This window comes from Syzygium oleosum, unplaced genomic scaffold (assembly GCF_021117445.2).
Source record: "Syzygium oleosum isolate NSW1041296 unplaced genomic scaffold, Sole_v2.1 Sole_v2.02, whole genome shotgun sequence".
NCBI classification, from domain to species: Eukaryota; Viridiplantae; Streptophyta; class Magnoliopsida; order Myrtales; family Myrtaceae; genus Syzygium; species Syzygium oleosum.
Window position 1 is genome coordinate 1,114,818 of NW_026607486.1, and position 23,824 is coordinate 1,138,641.

Here is a 23,824-nt window from a genome sequence, read left to right on the forward strand (position 1 = left end):
GTGTTGACACCCCTATACCTTTCTTTTTTCAGTACATAATAGCACTGCGTATTTACATCTTACATATATGTACGAATTATATGGTGCGTATCTCTTTCTTTCTATCTCCTTTCTTTTACTTATCTCCGTCATGTAATTAAAGACCGACTGATATCAAAAGCATTCTTAAGATGATCTGACAATCGATTTTCGCCCTCAACAGACTTCTGCTGCCGTGCATTTTGTTATACTGTAAGTTATTGATCTATGTAAAAAGGCCGTATATCAATTTAGCTGTGGTAGATTATATATCCTAGAACTGCATCCATCACTAAAAAGGACATGAAAGACCAAATGCGTGTAATCATGGAGTACACCGTGATCATATGGAAGAATTGACGATCAATCTCTGCCCTTAAACTGAGAGTAACCCATGTCAATATGCTCATTCCTCACTCAAGTTGGGACCTATGAAGAATTTACGTATTTAGACACCTAAACATACATGAGAAGTAGTCGATGAACAAATAGACTAAGGGTGCGCATGAATACCATTCTGTGCCCGGGAACTATTTCTGAACATAAATGATTTTTTTTATTCTGTGCCCGGAAACAATTTATGAGTATTTGAAGGCGTTTGATAAACTGTCCAAAATTTCTATTCCTAGAGCAGAAAAGAACAGAAATGCGTTTGGTAACTACACAAAATTTCTATTCCCAAATAATATTTTAATAATATTTTGAATTGTTAAATTTTTTTTTTCTTTCTACCATTTTCTTCTTTGGCCATGGCCGGTCGTCGGCGACCGGGGGCCGGCGGCCGGCGACCGGCCACAGCCCAAGGCCAGTGAGGGCGTCACGGCCCTCGCCGGCCGGCGGCGAGGCGAGGCGAGGCGAGGGCGAGGTCGGACCCTCGACGCGGGCGAGGCGGCTCACCCGAGCGCGAGGCTCGGCTGCCAGACTCGGGCGAGCCGAGCTGCGCGCACCCGGGCGAGGTCGACCTCGCGGGGTCGCGACGGCGAGGACTCGCCGTCGCGACCAGCGCAGGCTCGGCCTCGCCCGATCCGGGCGAGGCCGTGCGCCCTCGCCGCCGGCTGGCGGCCTACGCCGCCTGGTCAGGGGCCGCGACGGCCGCCGGGCCGGTCGCTGACTGGCCGCCAATGAGGAAGAACAAACAAAAAAAAAGAAAAGAAAAGAAAAAGAAAAAAAAAAACTTATTCTTAAAATTGTCGAGAAAAAAGAAGCAACTTTTTTACTTCTTGTTTCTCTTCCAAAACTGTTTCTCGGCACAAATTTTTGCAAAAATGTGCCCGGAACAAAAAGTTTACCAAACGCATTGCGTTCCCAAACTATTTTTAGGAACAAAAAAATGAAATTTTCACTGTTTTGGCACGTTGCCAAACGGCCCTAATAGACTAGACGCTCACCTTGACGAAGGAATATCATCATATGCACAATTCCATATGGAGTTCATATTCATATTAACAGTAACACGTTCAATATGTCAGACTGAGATAAACGATCATCCTTCATCGAAATTGAACTATTATGGATGGTGAGGTAAGTGGTGATCTCTCATGATATATTGTGAACTTTAAGACTCGTGATCAGCCGGTTCAAATGTCGAACGAGTGGAGCGAGAAACGGGTGGCAGACAGACCAGGACAAGTTGATGCCATCACCAGCAGTCATCCACAGTTGGAACGGAAAGATTTTTCGTTTTCGTGATGAGACATTAGACTTGGCGCGGTCCCGTTGCTACAATCCTTAACCAAAGGAGAGGCATGGGCCACATTTGATGGTGGTGGTTGAAAGACCGTGAACTAACTATATGTCTATGTGCTGAAAAGATGCAGAGGCATCAAACTGTCGAAATGTGCTGGTCGAATGGTTTGGCAAGCTTGACATGTTGCCCATTAAGGAGTTCAGTCCCAAGAAGGGCAGGCCCATTTGTGTGGAAATTACATTTATATAGTCAAAAACTAAATGATATAGATGGGCTCGTACATGGGATTAGCCCAACTGAAATTTTGCCACCTAATATCAAGTATCACAAATTCCGCCAGCTAGAACTACAGTCATTCCCGCCCTTTCTGATGGTCAATTTCAGGGGAGATCACTTTTCTGTTCCAATTGAGATTAGAGGCCAACTATTGTCTGCTTTTAACTTGGCCTTTCACGATTGTCACCAAATTCCAATTTGACAGTTCTCTGACAACCTCAAAATAAAAATTTGTGAAGTCACCGTCCATATCTTCAACCCAATTAAACAACACTTTGCAGTTGGACAGTTACATAAACTCACCCACCCAAACGGCACCTAACTGGAGAATTGACAGGGGTTCAGCTTCTCTACACATCTAATAAAAACTTAAGAAAAGACGCCCTTTTTACAATGCAGAATCACGACCAACCCAGGCATATGATTAAAAAAAAAAAAAACAAAGACACCACTTCGCCGACCTGGGCAATGCGGTAGAAAACCAAACATAACTAGCCCGACATAAAAGAAATGGCTCGTCTAAAGTCCAAAGATTGAAGGGCTGACGCGGGGAAGGGCTTGCCACCCGGCATAAACAATCCACCACTGTGGGGCAGCAATACCTGCTGCTGCCCACCTTGTGGCCCTTCTCCGACTTTGGCCGGGTCGTCATCTTTCTTCTTCTTCACGAACTCAAAGAACTGTGCCACTTGAGATGCATACCTGACATTAGTTAAATAGAATTAATATCTATCTTTAGGGCAGAATTAGCACACTCAATGAACAAAAGTTTGATACACGAGAAAGGTTCCACTATTTCATGCTGAGAACCATGAAAAGGGACAAATGAAGGTAATATACACCAAGTGAAACGTAAAACAACAATATAGCAAACAAGTATTCCTAATTTAGAAGAAAACACTTGAAGGGGAAGAATAACTCAGGGAAAAGAACACATTGAACAAAAAGAACAGAAAATTTCCCGCCTCCCAATCTATGAAACAAGCAACTGCAAGGATAACATGAGGATCTTGTTCATGAACGCAGAAAGAAACTTGCATAAGATGCGCAGTACTACGCGGCCTCAAAGGTCCGGCAATGCTCCAATGACACGAAGCAGCAGGGGAAAATCATACGAGCACCATCATAAACCTTCAACATGTAGCGTACATCATAAAATTGAGGGAAAAGTGATCTTACTGCCTCTTGGCTTCAATGTCCTTGCTGAAATCAATGTTGGGCTCACAATCAAGGACCAAAGCAGGAACCTGCTCAAAATGAAGAGAGAACCATAAGCAGAAAAAGCTTACACCAGTTTGGTAAAGTCAAGAAAAATAAATCAGTCATACCTTTTGAATACTGGAGTGCATATGATCACCCTCCAAATAGAAAACACGGTCCCTTATATCTGGATGTAACGAGTTGTCAACATGAAAAGGGGGCTTACTCACTGACAATACTCCATGCTTCCCACTTTCAAATGGGAAAAGCCAGCTCTCGTGCTTATCGTGCAAGTCTCGGAGGTATTCCAGGGAGACTCCACCTTCCTCTGTTCTCTTCCGAAGCTTCATTCTCTTATGACAAGTGTCGGGGGTTGCCCTCAGATATATAAAACCATCAGGGATGAGACCAGGTAAGCATGAGACAACTGGATCAAACCATGAGTCATAGATGCTGATCTCCATCTCACTCATCCACTTTGCTTCATGGACAGCTCTTACAAAGACCTGTATTCAGCAAAAAGATTAATTAATGCATGCATTCCAAAACAAGTTGGCATTCATACTAACTAGTAGATAGGCAAGAAAAGGACTAATTTAGCTGTCAGCCTTCCCGACATCCTTAACATCAATTTTTTTTTTTTTAAATCAAGAGATTCTCGATGTAGTGTAGATATAAAGAGAAAGCCAGAGCTTTATAAACAGGAAAACTATATATATCCCATCCTCGGGTGATCTGAAAATAAAGGGGAATTCAAAAATATTGGAACTCCTATACCTGTGGCCAGCTTATTTGAGAGACAGACTTCTCTGAATATTCTAGATCCATTTTTTAAGTTAGTCTTTTACATCCATTGCACCCGTTGGTGCCTGTTAATCAACTTTTTGACTTGTGAAAGAAAATAAACCAACATTTTGCAGCCAATAGCCGATAAAAGAATGATTGACTAAAATTTGACAAAATACAAACCATTCTATCACTGAAGACACTTCTCTCCATCAGTCTGAGTGGCTTAAGCCCGCCGGATGACTCTCTCTCCTGCATAACCCTTGTAACAAACACATAATTCTGAAAAGTATAGGCATATCTTTCTGGATCTGCATAAAACGCATCCAATACATTGAAGTGATCAGGCCCAACATCCTGCCACTTACTGATAGGTTCTGGAACCACCTCAACAAGGTCACGCAGCTCCAGCGTTTCATTAGCAATCCTTTGAAGGAATGTCGTCTTCCCAACACTGATGTTCCCCTCAACACAGAAAGTGAGGCGCTTCCTCGGTGCGGGCTTATTATCCATGTCAGAATCCTTCAAGTCCTCCTCCACACTATCTTTAATGTAGGTAGTGATACTCTCGGCATGGTTTTTGTGAATGATTCCGACAGAACTCTGTAAATACTCCACCATCCTCTCGCTAGACTTCCCAAAGAACTACAAGTTAACAGAGTCCTTATATCAGCAGAGAATTACATGGGGGCAAACAAGTGCTGCACTCCAACTACGTAAACGAAGAGGTGAGCATTATAGTCACAAACCCCAGGCAAATACGTCGTAAAGGACTATTTTGAGTCAATTACGCACCACAATCAATATACAAATGAAGTTAGAGACTTTGGAATCTTCAAAAGTAGACCTACATATTCGTGAACATCAGTGCCTCATGGCAAAGTCCAAGCTCACATAAGAAGACTTGGATAAAACACAAGCTATAAAATGCTGGCACACAGTAACTCAGAGAAAGTATAGGAGCAACCCAGCACCTCAAGCACAAAAATGTAGGAACCATGAACAAAAATGAAGCCCTGAAAGAACAAACATAGAGCATCTCATTCTGCCCCCTAAAATTCACATTTAAAGGCTAAACGAGAGAGCTTATAAATAAAAACACTATTTTAGCACCTTATCCCTGTACAACTGCTTGAGCTCAGAGACTCCAGCAATCCCCTTGTCCACCAACTTCCTCAGATTCCTTGGCCCGACACCCGGAATCGTCAGCAAATCCAAGTTACCAGCGACGCTAGCAGGCTCCTTCTGCCTCCTCTGCACTCTCGCCGCCTTGTCATCCGAAACCAGTACATCCTTCTCGCTGAGATCCTTCTCAAGATTCTTCGAACCCTCGACGGCGGAAGCCGCGAACGACCCCTCCGAGCCCGTGTGGACCCACTTCGGCCACGACCCGCCACGGCCTTCCTTGAACACGACCCACGCCCGCGGAGGCGCTGTGTTCTGAATGGAGCATCGACAGATTCTGCAGCTAGCGGAGTAGAAACGAGAAGAGACGTAGCCAGAGGGCTTCTTGGACAGAGCAGCCGCGAGAGCCGACCCGCCGCCGCCATTGGCGGCTGGGAGCGCACCGGGTGGTGGCGAAGGCATTGCGTGAATGGGCGCGTTAAACCCAGAAAAGGGATGGCTTTTACGGAAAGCGAAGCTCGATGTGGCGGTGGTGGTGGCGGTCTTGAACTCGGACCCTAAAGCAACGGGAGGTTTGGCGGCACTACAGAGGAGGATAGGGCCAGAAGCGCTTCGGCTGAACAGCTTCTGCATCCCGTCTTCGCATTTCACCGCGATTTCCTTCCTTTTCTTCCCACTTGAACTCGACAGAGAGAGAAGAGGAAAGAACCAAAAATACCCTTTTTTCTTGAACTAGGGAGAGAAGAGAGCAAAGAAAAAAGTTCCCTTTTTTCTTGAACTTGAGAGAGAGAGAGAGCAAAAGAAGAGAGACAAAGAGGCGGGAGAAGTTGAAGGGTCTCTCTGCTGTTGATAATGCTTATGAGACAGTGCTGCAGTACTGAGAGGAGCAAAAGAGCCTTTTTTTACAGTTCGAAATTGTGACTGCCAGAAGGTTTGCGTGTGCTCTGCTAGGGTTTGGGAGGGAAGGAGAGACAGGCGCCAGAACCGGGATCATGTTCGTAAAATTTTTGCTGTGTGTGAGAATGCGAAGTGAACGACGGTGGAGGGAAAAAATTAGGGTTTTTGAGGACCGTCTGGGGTTCTGTGTCTTTTGGTTTGTCCACAGGACAGGATTAGGGAGATGCAGTGGGAATTAAATTAAGCTAAAAAAAACCAGGTGGGAGGAATTTCTTTTACTTTTTATTCTTTATTTTTTGCCTTTTTGGTGCAGAGAAAAAATTGGGACAGAGTCAGAGACAAATCCGAGGTTAGCCAAACGAGAGAGGAATGGGGGTGGGGGGGCCAAGATTAAACATGTCATTAATTACGGGTGATTACAGTAATTAAGTGCTGTAATGACAAGGACAGGGGACACGTGTCGTCCATTCGTTTGGTTTTGAGGACCCCACGTGCGACTCCTCTGTTGTTCACAGGATACAGTTGAATTCGATTTAATTTGACAGGTTTAGTGGGTGACAAACGTGTTCGAAAGATTGTCCAGAGCAGAGCGTATCACTACCTACCATCTAGGCTTAGGGTGCAAATGGTAGCAATTCTCGTCCAGAAATTAAATTCTTGTCAGAAATTAATTTACGGAGAGAAATCGTTTGGTAAACAAAGACTAATTCGCTCAGAAATTGATTTAAAAGCAATCTGTTTTGATTTGTTGATTTTTTGCACTTAAAAAATTTAAATTTTACTTAAAGTGGGTGGCGCATGTATTATAAGCTCATTCTGTAAAGTTTTGAAATTTTTGATTTTTTAAATTTTTTGGCACCTAAAAAATTTAAATTTCATTAAAGTGGGTATCATGGTATTCAGCCATTTGTGAAGTTTTGAATTTTTTATTTTTTATTTTTTGGTACCTCAAAAATTTAAATTTTACTTAAAGTGGGTCTAGATATTCTAAGCCATTCTGTGAAATTTTGAAATTTTTTATTTTTTTTTTTTTTTAGCACCTCAAAAATTTAAATTTCACTCAAAGTGGGTGGCCATAGGTATTTTAAGCCATTTTGTGAAGTTTTGAAAGTTTTTATTTTTTTATTATTTTTCTTTTTTTTGGCACTCAAAAAATTTAAATTTCATTTCAAAGTAGGTGCGGGTATTTTAAGCCATTTTGTGAAGTTTTGAAATTTTGATATTTTTGGCACCTCAAAAATTTAAATTTCACTCAAAGTGGGTGGCTACATGTGTTTTAAGCTATTCCGTGAAGTTTTGAAATTTTTGATTTTTTTATTTTTTTAAAAAAATTCACCAAATTTCATATTTTCCGAAATCTGAATTTTTTTATTTTCTGGAAATTTTTATGAATTTTTCTAGAATTTTTCAATTTTTATGCATTTTTGAAAAAAAAATTGTGAGAAAATAGGGAGAATGCATTCGGAATCAGAAGCTACAAAAAGTAGCTTCTCTTTTCTTCAAAACTCATTCCGAATCAAGAATGGATTAGGAATCAAGTATTTTTAAGAAACGCATTTTTATTCCGAATGCAAAATCGCTGTAACGCATTGGAAATTTTTTAACAAACGCGTTTGAATGCTTCGGAACAGAATTTTTATTCCGGAATGCATTCCATGCACACCCTTAGTTTCCTTATCCGTCTGGTCTTCAGTTTTTTTACCGTAAAGAAGCCAAATCAAAAAGATTGCCGCGGTAAATCAGCAATAAGATTCGCTTAAATTACAGAAGCAGTGCATGGTGCACATGCTCATACAAATAACATTTTGCCATGTTTGCTTCTAGTCAACCTCTAACTCGCTCTATATGAATGCTGTGTTTTATTTCTACTCTTCACATCAGGATCTACCAAATGTATTCCTATGATAATTTACATTTAGCTTCTCTACACTAATAAAACCTGAGAAAGACTGGCTGGGACAACCTGATATGCTGCAGAGGCACCTCTGTATGAATCTTGTAGAAGCAATCTGAATAATTATTGTGCGATGCAGCTGCGGACCCATATAGTCTTTCGCATGAAAATGTTGCCATGCATGTAGGTTCTTTTGTTATCTTCTGGTGTAGTATCATATTCCGAGATCAAATGTTGGAGAGCCAAGATAGCCATCGCTTGGCTTGGGAATCATCTCTTTCTTCTCCTTGAAGCACTCAGAAGTGCGTTGGAGAAGCAACGTAGCTTGAGCTTCTACGGCATCGAGATCGACGCCCTCGTAAAAGTGATCATCAGAGAAGAGGTCGCAATCGGCAGGAACTCCATTAGCCTGATTCTGACGGACCGGTTCTTCATTTCTAGTATCTTCCTGAGAAAGGAATTCTCTCTCCAGGTTGATTGCGGTAACAGACCTTGGATCACAGAACCTCGATTTCCTCTTCAATCTTTCCACATCACTCCCCCCATCCGTTGTGGAACAACTAGCCGTAGAAGGCATCCTTTTCGGGATTCTCTCATGGCCTTTCGACAAGCTTTCAGCACTTTCGCCTTCAGACTGATTTTTCAGTTTGCTTCCAGGTGCATATAAAGAGTGCAGACTCTTTCCCGAAGAACTTGTGCTTTCACTCATCCGCCATCCATTTGGTGACTGGCTTAGCAAAGAATGCCTGCTTTCAAAAAGAAAACATTAATGTATCAATAATTTAGTCTATAAATATAAGAAACAACAATAGCCACCATACAATTTAGGAAACTACCTGGCTATGAGATGAAGAAGAATTGGAAATTACATTTGATTAATTTACTTATCCTTGGCTAGCATGATTCATACAAAATCGAACTCGGAATATAGAATAGATTGAATGCAGAAACCAAACACGTGCAGGGCTCTCTCATACATCAGGACAGGCCTGAGTCGCCGGAACCCACTTCCAATTTCGGAAATCTAAAACGTTTCTATATTTCTATCTCTATTCGCTGCTATAGTTAGCTTTCATAGTTATGTAGGCCATCTATCAAAATTGTAGCACTCAGAACTTTGCTAAATAAAGCATCATGTCCTTTCATAATAGCGCTTCATTCAGCAAGCACTTAAAAGAAGAGCAATCGCTCAGCATATTTTTATTTTCTGTCAATTTCTAGAACTTCAGCTAGTTGCTTTGTATTTGTAATCAACGCATTCAATGAATACAAAAAGTTGAGTTTTGTTAGCCTGGAAAACACCCTGCACTTAAGTGCAGGTAATTAATTGATGTTATGTTTTTCAACTAAGCTGCTTCATAAGATGCATAAAGATTTTCCAGTTCCCAGTTTTCTGCATGAAAGATCTGAGGGACAGAAACCTTTCTAAACAAATAATATAACTTCTTTTCTAATTTGTATTGTTGATTTGCTGACGGAGTTGACTGGAAAAGAAATGTCCAAGTTCTCCGCATAGCAGCACAGCAAAATTCCATTCCCTTCTCTTAATATGGTAATTTCCAGCCTAAAGTTTGCTAGATTTGCCATGCATCCGCTTTCTGCATATCACCTCGTATACCGATGCTGTGAGCACGCACAGAGAGGGAGAGAGAGAGAGAGGAAAGGACCTGTACACTGCCATCATATCAACCGTACAAGTAATGTCTTGAGTACTTGCTGCTGTAGGATTTGTCCCGTCATCAATGAAGCTGTCCTCATATGTATCTCTGTCAAGGTCATCTTCTTCATCGTCAGATGCTTCAGCTCCAGAAGATACCCTAAGCAGAACCATGAAGCAAGCAAGCATATCAATCAAAATGTAATACGGTAGGGTAATTGAACCTTATATTTCATGCAATTGCCTCCCCATTTATGTATGTAAAACATACTGCAACATGAAATCCCCTAAAGCAAACCCATGCACTAGGAAAGATCAACTAAATCGCCTATTTTTTCCTCAAGATTTCCAACTTGTGCAGAGAATCTTTGTAATGTTGGATCTTTACAAAAGTAATTCCCCTATATTTTGTTATTTTATTACTTCAATTGTGAAATCATCAAATGGATCTGGAGTCTTAACTAGTTTGGTTGCTGCAAATTCTCATCCTGTAATCTTTATGTTGCACAATGTTCCTACTCATGGCCATAATATTAATAGGTACTTGTCAACAAGCTTTAAGGAGACATTAGGCAAAAAAAAAAGGAAAGTTTAGTAAGACATAAAATATACAGTATATATGAGCAGATTGGCTTCTTCAAGAGGAAAAAATCTATCATATTCCTTTCGTGTATCCAAAATTCACATCTTGAAATCTAGAAAATTACCAACTTAGATAAAAAAAAAAATGCCCAATATTTGATGGAGTAAGTTACCAAACTTTATCTGATAGTTTTCCAATTTACAACTTTTAAAAAACTTATCAACTCTTAATTAAGTATTTACCAACTTTTATTCAAATACATTACCGACTTTACGTAAGTTAACCCCATTTGTAACTTACTGAAATAGATCTTGGTCATTAACTCACAAGATACTTGTAAACTTTAACATGGATTATGTAACTATTAATCAACTAGAAAAATTAATTGGTCGCCAAGATTAACAACACTGCTTTGAATTTATGAGCAGGTATTCATGTTCACCAATCACGGACAATCCATCTGTTCTTCATACAACGGAACAATAAAACTGTCCTTCACCAATATGCAATCATTTCTTGGTCCTGCTCCTCTCCTTAAAGAGTTATCACTCTCTCTTCTATAATTTACTGCCTTGTTATATAGAAGATCAACCAGAGCAATCCTGTTATAATTGCAACACATCAAAAGAAGATGTTTGTTGCGAGCTCGGATGATTTAAAGAAGTACTTACTCAGCTTCTTCTTCAATATAGGCTCTGGCATTGTTGGTTGTCTTCTTTTCACCTAAAGGTAAAATGAATACACATTGTTAAATATGCATGTAGATCCATAGTAATGGTATATAGGTTGAAGCATAATGAGGATTTATAGCACAGTAAATAATGGAATGAAAGTTAGGATGCCAGAGTTGAGAAACTGGACTAATGTAACGGAAAAAAAATGCTTAAAAAAGTCTGTTACCCTGGTAAGAGTTATTCTGATTTTGAAATGTGTTGGCACCGGGAAAAGATCCATCAGATTCCACTGTGGGGACAATGCAATTATCTTTGTGATTCAGGTCCTGCCTACGTGCACAGTCTCCAACTCTTCGCAGCCTTCTGAGCTTCTTTCTACCTTTCACACTGTTTGAATTACTATTGGGAGTCAAACACCAATTCTTACTACGGCTGCTGTTGATATTGTTTTCCGGTGTCATCTGATTGTCTGGAGAAGCATGGCCACATTTACTTTCGTTGGAACTATCCTTAATGTTTGCCGAGGGAGTGAGCATCCTATTATATGTAGGGGAACCAGAAACAATTCCTCTGCACGAATCAAATTCTTTTGTAAGTTCCTTCTTCTTCCCCTGACTTGATGACATAAAGAGGTGGTTGCCGCAAAATATCGGAGGCGAAACAAGATCTGGGATGACAAAGGCGCTTTTGTCTTTACCGTTTGATTCTCCTACAAAGCCATATTGCCCACAACATTAATTTTGGTCGGAGGAAATTTCTAGTTGCCAAGTTTTACGAAAAACAAATGTACAAAAAGAGATGTTAGGACACGTGATACCTTTAACAGGAGATTCAGGAACAACTCCACTTTCCATGTAGTTGCTAAGTCGGGGACTGAGTTCTGTATCTTCCTCTTCATCGTTAGATCCACTGGCCAGAGGAAATGGCTCTTTGACTTTTAAGGCTTCCGGTGTTCCATTGGTACCTTCTCCTCCATCTGGCAATACTCCAATCAGGTTTTCTATCTCAGTGTTCTTCATGTTATGCTGAGCATCAAAGTCAAAGACTGTAGATAGGGACTGAGTTTCACTCTTCAGACATCCTGTCTGAGCAGAAGCTCGTTGCACAGAACCCCCAAATGGCATGCACACTTCTTCTGATCTTTGAGCTGCATCTAAGAAACGGCTAGAATCTTTCTTGGGGCATTTCAGGTATATGTCATCACTTTGTGTGACTTTGGTGGAAGGAAGTGAAGGGACTGACAAAATTAGGACATTTCCAAGATTGTCAACAGACACAAAATCTGAATTAAAGAGGTAAGAGTGCACTGTAGAAGTTTTGCTAGCTATAGCAGACAAGCAACGGCGATCTGCAGTTTCTGAGGTCTGCACAGGTGTGTCTGATATACTCCTTTGCTTATGTATATCAGGACAATCATCAAAGTTCAGCAAATCTGTCAAAAGAATCAATACAAAAGCATTTTCCAAGCATATAACTATCTGAAAGTGGAAAATTATGCATGTACATAACTAACGAGGAAAAACAGAAATATGTCTATTATACGAACTACTAATTTAATCAATAAAACTTGTGGAAACACACTACACTCACTCCATAAACTAATCTAAGAGCACATAAAATGAATGCTATAAATGACCAATACATCACTTGTTAAATCAACAAGTTTCTTGGCAAAAAGTTAATGAGTATGTACGTACACACACACACAGAGACTCAGATACAACATGCTGTGTGCATGTAGAGTATATACGTTCACACACACAGACTCATACATACAACCTACGGTGTGCATCTATTTAGGAAAGAGAAAATGAGTCAACATGCAGCAACCTGCTGTAGCTATTTCTGTCCACGTACATGGTACAAACTATTGAAGGAGGTTCCGGTTACCAGAATAAGTGTATGCACAAATATTAGATGCTATTAACACCAGCAACTCAGCCCATCACCCCAAATGACATAGTTGTCGAGATACTGATAGAAGTTTATGATGACTTCCATGTTTATGAAACCTTACACATTCTACCCCTCTTGACAGTTTGTTCCCTCAGCTAGTTTTGGCACAATAGAAAGGTCACATGCGCACGACGACAAACGACCATTACTGAAAGCTAAATGGACTGCTACAATGGATCGTATGATGGGCTGTATAGTTTTGTTGGGCTATACTTATTTCATACCAGAAGAAGAAACCTTCAAGTAGATAACTCAACAAAAATGAGTTATCTCATCCAGAAACTACTTAAATTGTAGATGGCTCTCAAACTATAATACCTTGACCACCATCGTTGTGTTGTTCTACCGACTTAGATCCATGTTGTTCAGCTAAGCACTCTTTCTCCTGAATCAGATGCATGAATAAGTAACACTGGCAGAGAAAATAATAAACAACAATGGATTGACGGGACAGGAACAAACCTCAACGGAGAGACCATCTTTATCTCTAGAAAAAAGTACTCCTTGCAAATGTTGCATCGCATCGATCATCACACTTGTTCTGCATGAATGCATGACTATGTGCACTCTACATGGAAAAGTCTGGAAGTGAGGAAAAGCAATAAGAGATGGTCTCCATTTATTTCCAGAATTGTTGAAATACTTGGCAATGATATCAGATTCCTTGACAGTTAAATTCTTCTTCCACATTGGCTTCTCAACAACGTCATCATCTTTGACTTTCTTTCCACGAGGAACGAACTTTTCAATTGATAGCTCAACAAACTGGACATCTGGTTTGAAAATATGTGGAATCTACAAGAAGTGGTATGTACAAGTTAGGGAATAACTGTGACATGGAAGAATTATTTAGTTCCTACTTCATAATATCTCACCATTCGGGGACTCAAATGGAAATTAAAACTTGCAATCCCTCCATTCCGCATGTGCTTACTTACTGCCTTGCTGTTAGCTTGCTTTCGCCTGTAACCCTTCAGCTCTGACCCCTCACAAGCTAACACTAGTAAACTTTGGTCAAGGACAATTGGAGGTAAGCTTTAAGTAGTCAACACACAATGATTATGTAGGATCTCAAGAAAAGCAAAGAGAGAGAGAAGAAAGAAAACAAAGGAATAAAGAATAAATAACGCATTGGCTTTCATATCCCACTTATTTGAAAGCAAAAAGCAACTTAATCTTTTTTTAAGGCCAAACAATACGCAACCTAGTCAATTGTATAAAAAAATATTAAAGGATATCCACACGTCCATCATGTTTCCTTCCAGTTCTTCCCATGCGCTGTATCATACGTAGAGGTGAGACATTAGCGTCAAAACATATTACTAGATCAACTTCCATGATATCAAGACCCTCTTCACCAATCGATGTGGCCACAATGACATTATATCCACCAGCTCGAAATTTCTGCAGGGTAGCAAAGTCAGAATAACTCAAGGGTCATGAGAAGCAGCATATATGATCACCTCATTACCTCCAGAACAGCCTGCTGAACCTTTTGTGACTGTCCCTTAAGTGATTTTCCTGTAAAAGAATGCTGATCAACAAATTGTTTGACAACAGCCACAATTTAGAAATCAGACGAATGCACGTTATAATTAGAAAAGTAATCATCAATGGAAAGGGTAAATGTACGAAAATTCCGTCCATCATTAAGATTTCCCATATTTAAGATTTGAACTGTCAGCTGAGAATAACCAAACTAATGGAGAGGAAATCCTGAAACAGAAACCAGGCATGAATGCAGTAATTAGAAGTCAACAAATCCAAATCCCATGCTAATCAATAGTGTGAAAATCAATGACTAAAGTTTGCCTTATTTCATTTCTTCACATGTTCATAATTCAATATTATCAAGATACTAAATTACATTTTAAATTCGTGACTTGTTTGAGTGCCAGGACTGGTGTAACCTCAAGTTTAAACTACAACTTTCCAACAATTGCATTTCAAAAAGAATATTTGATCCTTTCCTCCCCTTTAATCATATCATAAATGAATTCTAGTGATTTTGTGACAGTCATGAAACCTGTAACCTAGATTGTAACTGTAGTACACACGTATAGTGTTGAAGTATTATCCCGCATCGATTGACAACAAGTCCTAAATGCTCTTTATATTCATGCAGTCTCCTCTACCTAACAGCTTAAGCTTTTGGGTTGGACTTTCTAACATAATATCTGTTGAGTACTTGGCTAATAGGGGCATATTTGTCTATTTCATTTATTATTTTTATGTCTTGCAGCAATAAGAGTAATATTGTAATTTTGGCCTTTTTGCTTTATTATAAATAGATAGCTTGGGGTCACATAGAATTAACCAAGCATTCAGTTCAATTTTTTCTCTCAACATGGTATCAGAGCCAATGTTATCCCTTTCGCGAATGTGCGTGGTAAAAATTCCATGTGAATGTGCATAGTCAAAATTTCACGTGCCGCTCGTAATTCGGCTTGCACGTGAGTAGGGGTGTTGAAGTATTATCCCACATCGATTGACAACCGGTCCTAAATGCTTTTTATAATCATGTAGTCTCCTCCACCTAGCAGCTTAAGCTTTTGGGTTTGACTTTCTAACATGATATCAGAGCCAGATCTGAACTGAAACCCTAACCCCAGTAGGGCAGCACTAATGAGGTGATTCTTTGAATCTAGTATCTGCCCTAAACTTCACCTCTATAAGATAAACTAAAACTTCTTCGTAGTCCGCGATGGGTGGTTCAACTTCTTCTACGATTTTTTGGATCTTCTTGTCTGGAATTGTTTCTGCCTTGCCGTTGGCCTACAATTCTCTCGTGTGTGAAGACATTGAATTATCGATTCTTTTGATACTGTTGAAGTATTATCCCACATCGATTGATAACGGGTCCTAAATGCTCCTTATATTCACGTGATCTCCTCCACCTAACAGCTTAAGCTTTTGGGTTAGACTTTTTAACATATAGCTCCTAACGAGCTTATCGTCAACGCCCAAATATAAATCCTACTTCTCAAAGAACTTAGAGGAAAACGGTTATCAAGCATTCAATAGAGAGAACACTCTTATTGTCCTTCAAGTATGTAGAGTGCCTAAAAGCATTTTCAATGGAGAACCAACATATCTGTGACAGAAGAACACTCCAGAGTGCGTGCAATAGCACTCAAAGCTGGCCTTGATGGTATGAAATTGGCAAAAAGTGATGGCTGCCGTGCAGCAGTGCTTGTAGCATATATCCAGAAATGTTGCTAACTTAGATCGAGTAAGGCTCTAATAAAGACTAAGAATTCTTAACTGGAGGAGATCCATGATGGAATCCTGACACTTGTAGCTTTAAAGTTTAAGGTAGTAACGCAAAACTGACTGCTTGATATCTCTGCCTCGACAAGCTATGCTTTTTGCATTTGCATTGCAACACATCCATATCCATGCATTGCTATTTCCCTTGTTAAGTGGTTTCTCAATGTAATATGGAGAGAACTTGATCGTAAATCTTAATACTCATGTTCATCTGACAGCTACTTCTAAGAAAAGTTACCTCATAATTTTAAAAATGACAAAGTGATTGCTAAGCAAAAAGACATGGATCTCACAAAGACATACAATCCCTAGAAATCTCATGTTGGCAAAGTAACATATTCTTAGTGAAAAATAAACCTGAACTTTGACCAACAAATTGTGCAGCTTTGACTATATCCCCAATGTTTGACAATGCATCCATAATGTCCCTGAATCAAGTATAATTAAGCGATACAGCAAAAGAAGTCCCCTTAAAAAATGCGATGAAGTAATTTCAAGAGATACTGCAACAAGCAACAAGAGGTTCATATAATGACATTTTACCTGACACTTCCCCTAAAGTTTGAGAAAATGATAACCCTCGACTGTTGAGGATCATTTTTTTCTGCAGACAGCAATAGGCATCAGATTGATCACAGAATGTAAGATCCATCATACCAGAAAGAAATCTATCCATCATCAGATTAGATGAAAGATATCGAAAAAGAACATTTCCTAGGCTATAAGGTCTGTTGTAAGCTAACAAGCTGCCTGTGCCATCTGCTCAAAGACCTTCGCAAATAAGCTACAGCAATAGCACCGGTTCTATAATTGGTCATCACATTTGTCAAATTATAAACAATCTCTTTTATTATCAACTGATCAATCAATTAAAATTTAACAATGAATTATAGATGATCGCTCAAGCTAGACAACTAACTGCTATTTAGATAAGCTTCTAGTTTCCATTCACTATTTGTCATAAATTATTTTCTCCATGTTGCTTGTGGTATCAGCAAAGACAATTGGAACTCAAACTGATATTAGTGAACAATCCTGTTAAACTTCGTATGATTTCTTCTTGGCATATGTTCCTGCCAATGCCATATTTCATGGTAAGATGAGATGGTGGCACTACAGATCTAAATGAAGTTTCAGAGTACATCAATAATGACAACTTAAGAGTAACGTAATTAGGAGATTTGGTCTAACTTGTAATTAAAAAAAAAATTGGAGATGTAAATGGCAGTTTGTAGCTCTTCAATTTGCTTTAACTAACAAACAGCAGTTACAAGCAGGAGCAAAGAAAAGGAAAAACCCCAATAGTGATATTTAATTCTCTAAAACTTTCCGGTTGCGTGACTATCACAAATCAGTAGTTTATTTACATTCACTCTATACAGATTCAAAAACAAAAAACTAAAATTCTAAACATCAAGAATGATCAACCAATAACATAAGCGACAGATATCTGGCACATCACTGGCAAAAGGCAAAAGCATATAGGCTGTGTAAATTGAGAACATGCAAATTTAAAGAATACCGTGCCCACATACTGAAGTGGTCAATCAACACTTCTAACATTTTTGATAGTTTTGGATTAGGTGCACCACGAGACAAGCTTTGCTGCATTATGAGTTTCGCTTTATTAATATCTTCATTTCTACTCATCAAGCTTGCAAAAGACCTGCAGAATTTGAATAGAGTTCAGATATGTTCTATTTTATGTCAACATTTTGCACTATACCATGATAAAAATGGCAACATGAGATGATATTTGTAATCTGTTTAAAACATGTACAGGTCTGTTATTAGTGTAAGTAAAAAAAGGAGCATCACATGTGTAACCGAATAAAAGCAAGATACAAAGAGATACATATTGTTAACACTAATTGATATTCCTTTCAGATGATCAATTAAAGTAAAAAAAAATGTGCACCGCAGAAGCAAATCCAGAAGGTCTCACTATGATTTCACCACCTGCAAACCCATCCTCATATGAAGGCTGCTATGTGTATTCTTCCTTTATTTTTCGTGCACCATAAAAAATGCAGTTAAGGTTGATAGTAGAAAAGGAAAATTTAATAAGCAATGGAAGGCCAGTGCCACTGCAACAAGCTTACCATACCACAGGTGACCACCCATGTTCAAAACTCGGAAAGCAATAAGTGGTTTTCAACCACTAGTGGGGCATAAGTGGTTTTCAACCAATAGAAGCTTGGTGCAGTGAAACCAAGCATACCATACCACAGGTGACCACCCATGTTCAAAACTCGGGAAGCAATAAGTGGTATTTGACCACTAGTGGGGCATAGGAAGGTTTTTTATGGGTGTCAAGTAGAGAACAAAAAACAAATTTAATTAGGGGAACATATCCACTCAAGAGCCACATTTGTAGAAGCCTATTATTTAATTAGCTAAATGCGGGAGAGAAGGGTGTACAATCTCATACCATTCTTAAAAATACTTTTGAACACTCAGGGAACTGCAGGTATATGTAACTGCCATCTACATCCGAAAAGCACTACATCTATAGAGAACAACACGCTTAGGCAGCATGCCACCAAGAGCAAAGAATTTCATCTTTTACACAACGTATAAATATATAACACACATGAACCTTGCCATACCCCTGATGCAACTTTTCTTCGAGCATCTCGTATGCTGGCCTTATGCCATGGCTTGAGAGTAATTTGCGAATGTGATAAAGGGTGATAAGGGCTCCAAAAAACCTTTCAACCTCTCCATATTTCAATTGCGGAAGTTCAGGCGGAGGTGCTTGACGAAATTTATCCCTTGAATTAAGCAAGTCCGATGGACTCAACTGCGAAAGTTTAAAAGATGATTTTCAAGTGCATGTCGGGGAATGATGAAGAATGACAGTAACTAGGGAAAAGCAAACGATGAGCCGGTCAACACACAGGACAAAATCCAATGTAACCCACACAGAAGGGAAAAAAAATTGCGACTGAAATTTTTATAAGCAGAAGTACATTTTTTCTGCACTTTCCGAGGCATACTTTCCAGAAATCTATCATGTACAACTTATTAGAGCAAGCAATCAGAACCTAATCAATGATACCTTATCTGAGAGCAGAAGGGCCACCATTCGATCCAAAAGGATAATGGTCAGGAACCCTCTGTTCCAGCATAACAGCCATCATCATTTGCAAGACAAGACTCATTCATCATGTTCAGCCGTTCAATACTTCCATAACAAGCACTAAGGACGATGATATACTTTTATCACTTAGCATAAACACCCCACTAGTTATCGCAACTCCACAGAACATAAGTTTTAGTAATATTTTATCAAATATCTGTAACTTCTGGGCAATCTAAGAGTAGCATAAAAGAGTTAACAAGATGTCCTAAACCATATCTCCCTCAATGAGATATGATTCATTTTTTCTCCAAACAGACTCTAGAGAATAATAGTTGTGTAAAATCCATCTTAAAATAGAAATCACATAAGATATAGAGTAAAACTCCAGCAAGAAAAACATGAATTTAAAATCTTACGACGTAGTGTTCTACATAGCAAATATCTTAAAAGCAACACAAAAGGACTAGATCTTGGACACCATTGTTATACAGATCTTAGTTATGTTATCAATCATATATTCAATGCATTCTTCCAGGATTTTCGCCATGGGATTTCGATGGTGTGCCAGCATGTTCACAATCTGTACCCCCAATAAAGTTCAACTGGGTATAAAGTCAAACATTGGAAACACAAAAATGGAGCAATATATGAAATTTGAATTTTTGTTATCTCATAAGGTGTCTATGGACATGTAAAGCAGATGGAATCATACAGCTTGATAATCCCGATTCAGCAGTATGCCCATCGCATTAAGTCGAGCTGCATAGATGCGGATGACATTCAAAAGCAAATCATTTATTTCGATAGCTTCTTTGCCCATAGCTACCTGGTGGCATTAAAGAAAGTATAAGTCAACACACATACTTTCAAGAATAGACAAAAATGACAGACAGTAAATTATATACCTCAATCAACTCTAGTTTTCTGTCATGAACATATTGGCTGACATCAGGGTCACTTTCGTTGCGATATTCGAGGGTTGATATGATCAAATTGTCAATTACATGCTGAATGGTCTGGTGCTTTGCTGCAATTACCTTATGTAAGAATATGAGTAACCTATTGAACATTCTAAAACATATGTAAACAGTAGTCACAATACTTACATCCTGGTGTCGCTGTTAAAGCTAATATCCTCAGGTGCACAGCTCGGGCTATCAACTGGAAAATTTGAATACAAGCCTTATATCCTTTCACCAAAGATGAACGTAAATGCACTCTTGAACAGAATACATGTACACATATCTCTTGGAAAAGATAATAACAATTCCTTCATAAAAAAACCAGAAGAAAGGAAGACTAACCTCTCTAACAACAACACAATACGAGTAGTTTCCCATGGCTCGATGGGCCTCGTCAATCACCAGGCAGACGAGATGTCTCATTAAACATGTTCCTGCAAAAACTCAACTTATTAGCAAGATAAATTTCAACAACAGAAACTGAAAAATCTAACAACCTAAGAATTAATAATCAAAATATTATCCAATTAAGATATGCAGGCACAAAAGTTCCTAAAAGTTTATATAGGCATCATCTAAAATGCAGAAGGAACAATCTTGCCATCATCATTTTACACACTAGGCATAGAAATGGCATATGACATGTTACACGCACTTTAAGAGTATGTGAGTTTAATGCAGACAACCATCATATGCGAAATGGTAGATCAGAAACTCCAGCACCATGACTCCAAAAGTAAAGCTATTACATGCAAATGATAATTATATATGTCCTTTTAATGGCCTTCCACAATGTAAAACACTTTTATTTTAAAAAATGAACATCCATTAAAATGGTATTTATGAACTTTGCTACTTCAAATGTTAAAAAGAAAGTGAATCTGACGGCTAAATTGCAAAGCTTGTACAAGCATGCAATATACCTGCTATTAATTTATTCCCTCCAGCTTATAAGCATCACTTATAATCTTGGGCTTTACTTCAACGGCACCATTGATTCCTTCTACTTCATTCATTCATAATATGAGTAATCTAACCCTGTCAGGGCACTTACTAATTTTGTCTATACACTTCAATGTTAGAGATCCATTAATTCTCATTTGGATGACTAGAAAAGTAGCTTTAACAAAGACTCATTATAAAACCAATTTTAGACAATAACCCTGTTCCACTTCCACTCGACGTAAGAGCTTCAAGAGAGGATGGATTCCCTATTGGCTTCAACTTATGTGGCTTAAGGTGGATGTCTTAAGAATTTTGCATCTATATTACCATTTCTTTCACAAACTGAATTTAAAGTACTAATATGCTACTAATATGCACATTCCTCAAATCATGGAAATATTGACACTGACACTGAGAGATGAAAGCTAGGTGAGCAAATGGGATCCAAAGTTTCAACCCCACAATAAAGATACTTTGCTAGCTATGATCTCACTTTAAGAATTACTGCAAAATATGACCAATTCTACTGACGACTCTATTCCGTAGAATCCTGATAGGTCATTGTGCCAGCTTGATAAACTATAAACATCTCCCTCATCAGCATCAATCCCAAAAATGGTATGTGATAGCAGCTTTCAGAGACACACCAGATTGAATATCTTTCTCTAGCACTTGAGGAGTAACAAAAAATACTCGTTTACTCTTCCAAAAGTGAACTCTTTTATCAGGGCTCATCTGGCCAGTCATGTCGATCGTCCATTCCTGCAATATTTTTTATATGAATAAGACATTGACAAGGCTGTAACAGCGAGTCTCGCGGAGAGTAAAAGGAGAATCTAACCTGTGGTATTCCGACGACATTATGGCATGCTTCTATTTGTTGTATCACAAGTGGACGAGAAGGAGCAGTGAAGACTATTTTCCCTATCATGGAAAAAAGAATTGCAAGAAATGGATAATGATGCCTATTGTAAGCTATGTTTTAAAAACCTGACCGGCCGATTCAACCAGTTGGACTAGTTCGATCTTAGGGACAATTTAAAATGTAATTCTGGCAAGCAATATTATCAAACAATATGACCAAGCATGAAAATTTTCCGAGTAACACCTTAAATGTTTACTTCTTGAAATTGGTTGGTGATCAGTCATTTGCCCAAGGAAAGGCATGGTGAACGCAAATCCTTTTTGCCCCCACCCTCATCCTCTTCATGAGCATGTGAACTTAAAACTTTCAAAATATATGGATCAATAACCAGACAGTCATGTGTTGAAGAATAGTAGTCGAATCATATTACCCTCAGGAAACCATCTGAAATAATTAAACATCACGACTGCAGCAATAAGTGTCTTCCCAAGTCCCGTCGGCAATGCAACCAATGTATTCGAAAAAAGTGCTGTCTTTGTTATAGAAAACTGATAATCACGAAGTGGCACATTTACTGCAACCAAAGAGAAAAAAAAAATAGTTTGAGTTTTAGGGCTACAAACAAAAAACTGACTTGAATAACTCAACTTCTGACAAATTATGACTAGCATAAATTGAAGCCAAGTTCCACAAACCAATGAACTTTAAGTCTTCAAGCAAGCAAAGAGACAAATTCAAGAACTATAATTAGATTCAAAAATACAGCTATACTTAACACTGCTGTTTAGCACAGGAACAACCACCAACACATTGAAGGCAAATTAAAGGCAAAAAGAGAATCTCAATACTAAACTTCATCGGTGAAAGCACATTCTATCAATTTAGCATTCTACCACATCAATGTAAGTCTCGATCTTTTTCAATATTTCAACTAATGAAGAATAGTGAATTGGAGAGGCACATAATGTCGTTTAAGGAAATACACGACCAATGCCCTGTAAATAGCAAAGAAATGTGCCCCGGTAGGCGCTACCAAGACAGTATGCCAAGCTGCAAGCTCAAACCATAAAAAATGAAACAACAATAGAATGAAACATGCCGTTTCCCAAAACATCATAATCTTGATGACCCGAAAATCAACAATTCCCTGCCCCGACACCAAGGAAATTAAATGAACAGAGCAAAGAAGCCTTTGGTTTAACCGAATCGGAACCTGGATATATCCAAGTTTTGGCCGCCTCGGGATCGATTTCGACGCAGCTCGCTGCATCATCACAGTCGACCCGCGCTTGCTCCCCGCCCCGAATCGCCAAATTGCCCGGTTCAGTTCTCACCAAGGATCTCCCTACGAAGCTATCGAGCGTCGATTGTCGAGCAACCCCATTGCTCTTCTTGCCAAACACGCGAAGAAGCTCCGCATTGCCCAAAGGGGCGAGCGCCACGCGTGGGGTCTTAAACGGGTCCGAAGCGGCGGGCGGCCTCGAGCTCTCGCAGGCCGCGTCGATCTCTCTGACAGCCGCATCCCAGTCGAAATCCTAGAGAGAACGAGAGAGAGAGAGGGGAAGGTCAATCAGTCGGGTGCTGAACGAGGAGAAGGCACGCGACACGCGGTATTAAGAGCTCGTGAAGATCAAAAAGAGAAGGGACGCACGTCGTCTTCCTCGTCGTCGATGACAATGTGAGGAGCGGTCGAAGCCATGACACTGGACTGTCAGTCAGACCCAGAACGCCGGAAGAGAGAGAGAGAGAGTGAGAATGGCGGCAAAAACTGGAGAAGACGGTCGAAATTCTCAGAGGGAAGGAGAGAGAAATGGGATGTGAAAATGGGCCAGGCTCGTAAAAATCATCTTTTTATCCAAATTGGAGAGCCTTCGGGCCCGACCCATTTAGCACCGGGCTTTCGGATCCAGAAACCGACCGGAAAGGTGTTCCATTTTCGCCAGA

General features: G+C 39.4%; 2 protein-coding genes across 5 annotated transcripts; both read right to left on the reverse strand.

Moving 5' to 3' along the window:
- Nucleotides 1-2,211: 2,211 nt before the first annotated feature.
- On the reverse strand, nt 2,212-6,211 carry LOC115686778 (uncharacterized). The gene is made up of 5 exons (XM_030612173.2): nt 5,081-6,211; nt 4,151-4,612; nt 3,310-3,687; nt 3,161-3,228; nt 2,212-2,683 (listed from the first exon to the last, which is right to left on the reverse strand). The coding sequence occupies exons 1-5, from the start codon at nt 5,723-5,725 to the stop codon at nt 2,473-2,475; spliced, it is 1,764 nt and encodes a 587-aa protein (XP_030468033.2). The 5' UTR covers nt 5,726-6,211; the 3' UTR covers nt 2,212-2,472.
- Nucleotides 6,212-7,715: 1,504 nt separating this feature from the next.
- On the reverse strand, nt 7,716-23,680 carry LOC115686772 (DEAD-box ATP-dependent RNA helicase FANCM). Of its 4 annotated transcripts, none has more exons than XM_056308162.1 (23): nt 23,532-23,680; nt 23,094-23,415; nt 22,311-22,454; nt 21,857-21,939; nt 21,663-21,777; nt 20,413-20,504; nt 20,215-20,269; nt 20,014-20,135; nt 19,821-19,934; nt 18,735-18,826; nt 17,559-17,689; nt 16,567-16,627; nt 16,381-16,451; nt 14,225-14,274; nt 13,992-14,157; nt 13,629-13,756; nt 13,216-13,548; nt 13,072-13,138; nt 11,615-12,229; nt 11,024-11,506; nt 10,795-10,846; nt 9,551-9,700; nt 7,716-8,629 (listed from the first exon to the last, which is right to left on the reverse strand). In XM_056308162.1, the coding sequence occupies exons 1-23, from the start codon at nt 23,577-23,579 to the stop codon at nt 8,098-8,100; spliced, it is 4,026 nt and encodes a 1,341-aa protein (XP_056164137.1). In that variant the 5' UTR covers nt 23,580-23,680; the 3' UTR covers nt 7,716-8,097. The 4 variants fall into 4 exon arrangements, with proteins under 4 accessions (XP_056164137.1, XP_056164139.1, XP_030468026.2 ...); XM_056308164.1 differs by having other exon boundaries at nt 13,216-13,335; nt 18,633-18,826; XM_030612166.2 differs by having other exon boundaries at nt 18,633-18,826.
- Nucleotides 23,681-23,824: the final 144 nt, after the last annotated feature.

What these genes read in the sequence shown, in the direction of transcription:
- LOC115686778 (XM_030612173.2), bottom strand. Translation starts at nt 5,725, where the DNA reads ATGCAGAAGCTGTTCAGCCGAAGCGCTTCTGGCCCTATCCTCCTCTGT. An exon ending in AGCAGTTGTACAGGGATAAG is followed by an intron (nt 4,613 to 5,080) that starts GTGCTAAAATAG and finishes GTTAACTTGTAG; the next exon opens with TTCTTTGGGAAGTCTAGCGA. An exon ending in GACATTGAAGCCAAGAGGCA is followed by an intron (nt 2,684 to 3,160) that starts GTAAGATCACTT and finishes AACTAATGTCAG; the next exon opens with GTATGCATCTCAAGTGGCAC.
- LOC115686772 (XM_030612166.2), bottom strand. Translation starts at nt 23,579, where the DNA reads ATGGCTTCGACCGCTCCTCACATTGTCATCGACGACGAGGAAGACGAC. An exon ending in ATGTCGTCGGAATACCACAG is followed by an intron (nt 21,778 to 21,856) that starts GTTAGATTCTCC and finishes AAAATATTGCAG; the next exon opens with GAATGGACGATCGACATGAC. An exon ending in ATTTGTTGGTCAAAGTTCAG is followed by an intron (nt 14,275 to 16,380) that starts GTTTATTTTTCA and finishes ATTCTTTTACAG; the next exon opens with GAAAATCACTTAAGGGACAG.